Source organism: Montipora capricornis, chromosome 4 (assembly GCF_036669925.1).
Source record: "Montipora capricornis isolate CH-2021 chromosome 4, ASM3666992v2, whole genome shotgun sequence".
NCBI lineage: Eukaryota > Metazoa > Cnidaria > Anthozoa > Scleractinia > Acroporidae > Montipora > Montipora capricornis.
Genome location: NC_090886.1, coordinates 52,115,463 through 52,123,422, shown reverse-complemented (window position 1 = coordinate 52,123,422; position 7,960 = coordinate 52,115,463). Strand labels below are relative to the sequence as shown.

The window sequence follows — 7,960 nt, the reverse complement described above, 5'->3', positions numbered from 1 at the left end:
TCATCGTGTCTGACAAAAGAATTTCAAAATGTAACCCTTTTTATTGAAATTTTTGAGGGACTAACCGCCCCACCTTGCATCGAAGACTGCCACATGTGACACTTTCCTTTTTGATATTTGATCAAGGTCACGTTTTTCTCTTCCTCACTTCATTGGTGATTATTCACCAGGAAATTTGTTCTTGAAATGGAAGTCTTTAAAGCAAAGTGAAATTGCCTAAGAAACGTTTTTTTTCTAACCACACTCAACAGTTTTGATAAGAGAATATTCATATCCCATTGTTCACTTTTGTTTGTGTTGCAAACTTCTCAATGAAGAGGCTTAATCAAATATTACAAGAACTTCCGTGGTATTTATTATAATGAATCAATTAACATGTGAAACATCATCTGTTTTAACACGTCTTAGCACTATATATGATCCACGGTTTGAGTGATTTTAAGTCAGAAGATCGATGAGTGCTTTCTCGAGGATGGAGGTGTTGTTGGCAACACTGGTGTTTATTCTTGCCTCCTTAACTCATGGAGGTCCCATTTCTAATATAGCTGGTGAGTCAACCTTTTTTCGACCAAAAGCAATTTTTGGAAGATATTTTAAATATCAGATTGTATGCTAACGATCGTGGCAACCTATAGCACAATCAGTTTCCGTCCCAATCGGGATGGGCAACTTGGGCGAAGTTTGGCCTATCATTGAATGAATGCTACTATCTTAGCATGTTTAATTCAAACACTACAGTATTTATTTTCAAAGAAAAGAAGTAAAAAGTCCCAAGAACATACGTATAAAAAATAATAGTGGCTAATCTGTGGCATTAGCTCTTTAGTCCTCTCTTAAACTCTTTCACTCTTAATAGTGTCACTTGTAGATTTTATTCTGTCCAACTCCAGACGATAATGGAGGACCCCTCACGGCTTAAAAAGAGTTAAACTTGCGAATTTTGGGAATATGGTCTGTATGGTAACCTCTTATGGCTAAAAATGTTGAAATTGGAGTTCATGTTCATTGACTTATTTATTTTTTCATAAAGCGGTTCAACTTAACATAATATCGTTTTTAACTGTTTTAGAGAAGTGATCTTTGGTTGCTATGCTTCTTCTCCAAGTCTTGCATGAATTCTTAACAATCGGTATTTGCCAAAGGATTCCTTTGTAAGAAGTGTTTGTAGAGTGAAAAGTAAATAAGTCACTTTACCTCCCTTGTTGTCAAGTGTTATGGTGACTTTTAGTTGAATCTCTTTATGTCTCTTGGTTTAATTATTACGCTCAAGAACTGGTTTCTCAGGTGACAAAAACGTAAGTACTTGCAATTTAGACTCTTTTTTTATGAAAACCGTTTTGCAATTTAAGCCTGGAAACGAAATTTATGTGGTATGCTAAATTCGACTACAAACTGAATTATTCTTCGGTGTATCATGCTGGTGGAACCCTAAGTATTTGAGTTAATTGTCCTTTTAGACTACATTTTTGCTTTTCTTTTAACTTTATTTACACTACTCGAAAAAACAAAACAAAAACAAATGGACGTTCCTAACTGGCTCTCGGCCTGCATGGGTATGTTCTTAGTACATTCTTAGAATTTTGCATGGTATATCTCAGCCTGAAATTTCTAATTCTTAATGAAAAAAGAATTGGTTTATACGAAGGCGCACTAAGTGCCTCTTTTCTCCGAATCTGCATTGGTCTATTTACGCGTGTTCAGCACTTATATTTTAGTTGGTGTTTTGACTTGAAATCATGATCAGTACTATCATTTTTTAGGAGAAACTTTTTTACAAGAACGTACAGGCTGAGATTAACAAAAATTTTAAGAACATACCCAAGCTGAGAGTCAGTTAAGAACGTCTTTAATTTGCTCATGCATTTGCTTTTTCTGTTGAAACAAGGTAAGGTAAAAGAAATGATTTAACACCTTGGGAAGGGGGTACTTCCTATTAATGGGCTAATGTAGATTTGCCAGTGGATGGGGTCGCATTTTCACTACTGGATTGACAATAACGGGGTTGCATTTTCAACAGAGTTCCCGATAGAGTTACCAGAACGGGGTCGCAGATTGTAGGGATTTGGGGATAAGAAAATTCTGGCCAGTGGGATTTAAAAATGGAAAGATTCGCGGTAAAAAAGTTGTCACGGAAAGAACAGTAACGCTGTTTTTTTTTTTTAATATTTACTAATCACATTACATTCCGTTTTGAAATTACAACTAAAGGCTTTATGTAAGGTTTATGCATAAACAGAAAGTGACTAAGTTGGGGTCGCTAAAATTACATTTAACCAAAAGTGACTAAGATGGGATCTATAATTGGCCATGAAATAGACTATAAAGGGGTTCGGGGTTCTGACAGGTCAGCGGCACATACCCAGAAAAAATTGACCCAAGTACCCCACACTTCCCCCCCTCTCCCCCCCCCCCCCCCCCCGGGTTGTAACAGGATAATTAACAATGTGGTTTTCATCAGGACTGAGCTCCTAGATACATTATAGGAGGACAACTCAGTTTGTACTCGAAAGTAGTATACCACACGACTAAAACGTTTTCCGGCTCACATTGCAATTGCAGAAAAGAAATAAGAACGTTTAGCCTCAGCCCGGAGCCTCAGCAATACTTCTTTATGACGTAAACAAAATCGAGGCCGACAGCCTTGTTTGTTATTGTAAATAGTTGTTACCCAGTCTCTCAATGAAAGAAAAAGCGACTCCGTGCAAAAGGAACACGCTCGTCGCGTTCCGTTTTGATTGAGGGAAATTGTCCTGTTCCTTTTAACAGGAAATTCTGCCCGGTTTTTCCATGCAAATGGAGAACGCCCACAATATGAACGGCAGTGTTGAATCACGTTTATAAACTCGAGGTGAATTAATCCTCAGACCTTGTAGATGCAACTCAACTCTGACGCAAACTATTTTTCATTGCTCGCAACCTCAGGAGAATAATGCATTTTAAAATAATTAGGATAGTATGCGCACTCTCATTGGTCAACAGCTGTGTTTAGATGAGAGTATGGAAACACGGCTGTGACATCACACGAATTTTGATTGATTACGTTTTGTCAGACGTGCGTTTTCATTGGCTGGTCAGAAATATAGGCGTGTAACAAGAAAATCTGTTTCAATCTAGAAGTAAAAAGCATTTTCCTTCATTTGTCGAATTTTCTTTGAGAAATATTTTGTAAAAGCAATAGAGAACTTTTTTCCGTGTTTCCATAGCCTCATCTAAACACGAGGGGGAGTGGAGAGATTTCTGGACTCCAATTCTCCCAACTCCCCCTCGTGTTTAGATGAGGCTATGGAAACAGGAAAAAAAAACGTCCTCTATTGTTTAATTAGATATACAGCCATTGATTAGTAAAACTTAATAGTTCTCTTGTTTTCCTTTTATGAAGTATCAATGCTCATATGATGATGTTTTATGTTGTTGCCATAGCAGTCGTCGTTTCTTAAAAAACTCTTCTACGAAAAGGAATAACCGTGTTTCTTTTCAGTTTTGACTTCATTTCTCTTTTAATCACAGATGACCCTGATGCTTCGGCAACTGAAGTAATTTACAAGATTAACCAAGGTATGCTTCTAACGGATTGGTCAATATCATTATTTTGAAACAGTTTTCGGAATTGTGAATGGTTGCATTTGGATTCGCTCCAGCCTCTTTTCTAAGACGAGTCCGAATGATGAAATGTGGCTTTCAGTCAAACGAATTATGAACGTAATCACCACCACAAAAATTGAAAAATTGCCGTGGAAAGGGTCCAAAGTAAATACAGGGCTGAGAGTATTCCGCTGATTAGGTAATACCAGTATAACGGTGTCGCACAGATTTAAAAAGGATGAACATGAAGACTTAATTAAGTCAACACAAAATAGAGTAACTTTAAATGATTTCTTCTGAAAAAGGCTGATTTAGCCGGCGAAGTATATTCACTACTACAACTACTACTACTACTACTACTACTACTACTACTACTACTACTACTACTACTACTACTACTACTACTACTACTACTACTACTACTACTACTACTACTACTTCTACTACTACTACTACTACTACTACTACTACTACTACTACTACTACTACTACTACTACTACTAATAATAATAATAATAATAATAATAATAATAATAATAATACTTGTACTACTGCTAACATTTCAAAAATACTGTGCTCTTGTTTCATCAGATCACCAGTTTGATGCTTCTTAGACCAGTAAGATTATCGTGCAAGGTTCTTTCCTTTACTTTTGTTATCGAAAAAGATCCTTGCCGTCGCTTGATTTCAAAAATAAAGCTGAATGAACCTAAGTGGCTGCCTAGAAAATGTCAACAATAGGAGGCGAATCCTCAAAAAAAATGTTTATACATGTACACACTGAAAAAACCAGATTGAAATACCTTTGCCCAAATGATCGAAGAAGTAATTGCAGCCGTGCATGTCTTTTCTTTCTTTCAAGAGGAGGACGTCGAACCGCAGTTATTTGAAGGGGATATTCTCCTGGGTGCCGATAACAATGGGGTGATTGAAGATGGCGGAATGCCGCGGGAAAAAAGAAACGCAAGGAGATTAAGGCACTATATCTGGAAAGCGAAAATCATTCCTTATGAGATCTCGACACAGCTAAGTGAGTACTACTGATGTAAATGAACAGTCTGTCTCCATCTTAGGTAAGGGGAAAAACCCAAATACTTTTATACGTGATAACTGGCTTCGCTTTTCATATTTGTTGTTATTGACACTTTAGTCCAAGAGGGATATGATTCAACTATCCTTTCGGCGATTGAGGAGTTTTCGAAGCATACCTGCATACAATGGAAACCGCGTACGGATGAGGACCAATGGGTCATCTTCGTGAAGAAAAGCGGGTGAGAACTATTAAATTAAGTTTGTTATATTCTAAGTATTTTTTTTAAAAATGTTATTGTACACTCCACTAGGTCTAAAGTTACTTACTCAAGTTATTCAAAAATTGTTTCTCTTTAAGGAAGTAAGTCCACATATGTATGTAAGCTTGTGTGGTGATGTGTCTGTGTAAGGTACCTAACACTTTTTACTCTCTGGTTATTTCGGGCAGTGTCTGCTTTCTTATATTCCTGCATGTAAACATTTTGTTTCAGTTGCTGTTCAACTGAAGAAAAGCTGTTGTTGTTTATTTCTTAATTTCAATTTCTTCCTGTAGTTGCTATTCATCGGTGGGTGTCAATTATTGGCGGAGTGGTTCACAAGACATTTCTTTAGGAAATGGCTGTAACCATAAAGGAGTCGTTATGCATGAAATGATGCATGCCGCAGGTTTCTGGCATGAGCAGTCACGTTATGATCGAGACAAGTACATCGAGATCTTCTGGGAAAATATACAACCAGGTATATATTAACCAAGTCCAAATTTATCAATAATTTTAATTTCATTACCTTTCTTTCCTGTAACATGCGTTTAAGACCATTGGCCGAGTCAGTCACTTTGTATACCATGGCAAGTTCAACCGGGTGCTCTACCACGACTAGGGTATGGTAGGACACAAGAGCCATTTTATTTGCCAGAGATAATAGAGACAATTACAACCGAAATAGAAATAAACGAAAAATAGGCAAAAACCTACTCAGAATAGAAACAAACTAAAACTAGCTGAGTAGTAGTAACAAGTGATTACATTACTATGACTAGGTTGTACATGAGTAAGAAGAAAGACAACCGTGACAACAAATGTGCAATAGTTAACAAAAACGAGCAAGCAACAAAAACGAACAAACAGGCAGTACCAGTTATTGATAGAACCGAAATTTCTCTAAACTTAAAGACACTAAGCTAGCATTAGGCTAGTCTGCGTGGCAGGCGTTCGAAGGGAAAGGGTAGAGAGAACAGGCAGGACAACGAGGAGTTCTTCTTCCGTGTGCGGCGTCCTCGTTTTCCCACCGGTTCTCCCTTCCCTTCCCCTTCAAACACCTGCCACCCACGCTAGCGTTAGGCATAAGAACCTACAGGAGCCCATAAGTAGAAGCCTCCATCTCCCACTTTGTATCTATGAAGCAGTGGTTTTTCCTGACCTATCTATTTTTAGAACCACTTTAGCGCCATTCGTTGTCTTGGTAAACGTCAATAACAATTAAAAAGCGAACGGGGAAGCGTTTTCAAGACTTTGAGTCTCGTTTGCCGCATTCAGCCGTCATCTTGTATCGCCCCTTCATGCGGACCATTTAGGGAACACCTTTATTTAGCGCGGCAAATTCAAAAAAGTTATTTCTAGAAATAGATAGATCAGGAAACACGCTACCTCACCTCGGGAAGCCAGTTGGAGGCTCCTATGGGCTCCTGGTACCTATGAATAGTTTTTTCATAGCTTCCTTACTTGAATGCAGAGATAAACTTTTTAATTCTTCATCCAAAGTATTCCAGATAGAAGGACTAGAAAAGCGCATATTGAATTTGCTAAAATTATTTCTAACATGGTCAATATAGTAAGTTGATTTTGATGCTAGCCTAGTATTATTATTGTGTTTAGATAATATATACATGAAAACAAAATTGTCGAAGGCCTTAGGTAGTAAATTATGGTGATACTGAAAAGTAAAAAGGGCAGTATGAATACTAACCAGATCCATAAATTTAATTAGACCTAATTGTGAAAATAAAGGGCTGGAGTGTGCATCTCGTTTGGAAAATGTAATTATTAATACTGACATTTTTTGCAACATTACAATAGGCTTAAGAGTTGTATTGTAGGTGTTACCTCAGGCAATTAAGCCATAGGACTCATTTTACAGTGGTTTTCAATTGAGTGTCGAAAGTACTTAGCGAATTACTTTGGTTTTGCATTACTTCACTCAGGGATTGGTTCAAAGTTCTCGCGCCATTTTTTTCAGAAGTGAAACCAAAACCAACCGTGGCTAACGTGTGCACATTTTCCCGCGCTTTGTGTCGGCTACGTGTAATTACTTCGAGTTTTGATTGGTTTACTGGATTGTCTCCCTTCTTTTTGATTGGCCAAAGTAATTATTTTGGCTTTGGTTCTACAACACTCGATTGAAACTCGCTCTATTGATGAAGGGGATTATGAGTAGAAGACCAAAGGGGTTTCAGGAGAGTTGTGTAGGAGTTAATAGTTAATCGAGGGACTGGTAATGAAACCTTAAAACCTTCAAAAGTGAGAACAATGTTGTCGCAATCGATATTGAATTGAACGTGACAGTACACAATCTTTTGTTTTTGCTTTTTATGTGTTCGTGAATTAGTTGAGTATAACTTAATCGAAAGATTTGATTGGTTATTTTCTCGAAAAAAGGTGTGTTTTGTGCCCCGTCGAGGCCAAAAATACAGACAAAAAGACGTAACAAAAAGACTTGTCGAGTTTCATAACCATCTACATGCATTAATTAACTATGGTAGGAGCGACTAAGTAAGAGAATTGGACAAACCTTCCCTCAATTTTCTCAGTGACGCAAAAAAGACACTCGCACTATTCGTCTGCCGATTCGTCTTTGGCAACCCTAAATTAGATCGACTAACAAATTCAACGTGAGGTGACACGCACCGCAATGTTGATTGTAGCTTTACCATACACACAGCTATATCACCCGAGCAGTAGCTGCCACGAAATGCTGTTTCGGCCTGTGTAGACCTCATTAGCATGCCGTAACAATCGGGGTTAAGAATTCTCTTTTACGGAAAGCCATAACTTTTTTATGTAATCTTTATTCTTTTCGTCTTGAAGTTTTGTGTTGTGGTGTGGTTTTGTTATTATGTGGTGAGGCTGTGTCATTATGAGACGAGGTTTGATGATAACGTGTTGTGTTTCCATCATGAGGATATGTTGATGTCTTCTTTTGACGTGCTTTGTTTACCTTTTATGTGGTGAGGTTCTTTTAAGACGTCGAGTTTCTCCCTTTATGTGATTATAAACACAGCAAGTCAAAAGACCTCAACACATCATGATGGAAACATAATACGTAACCATCAAACCCCGTCATATAATGA

The 7,960-nt window shown here is 37.7% G+C and overlaps 1 protein-coding gene across 2 annotated transcripts in view; it reads left to right on the top strand.

Annotated features, from left to right (window-relative positions):
- The first annotated feature begins 446 nt into the window (after positions 1 to 446).
- Positions 447 to 7,960, top strand: part of LOC138047350 (MAM and LDL-receptor class A domain-containing protein 2-like) — a 23,751-nt gene continuing 16,237 nt past the window's right edge. For both annotated transcript variants that reach the window (XM_068894169.1, XM_068894167.1), the window contains exons 1-5: positions 447 to 548; positions 3,508 to 3,555; positions 4,445 to 4,612; positions 4,733 to 4,853; positions 5,168 to 5,352. In XM_068894169.1, coding sequence (XP_068750270.1) covers positions 455 to 548; positions 3,508 to 3,555; positions 4,445 to 4,612; positions 4,733 to 4,853; positions 5,168 to 5,352 — 616 coding nt within the window. In that variant the 5' untranslated portion in view covers positions 447 to 454. The remainder of the gene's footprint in view (positions 549 to 3,507; positions 3,556 to 4,444; positions 4,613 to 4,732; positions 4,854 to 5,167; positions 5,353 to 7,960) is intronic.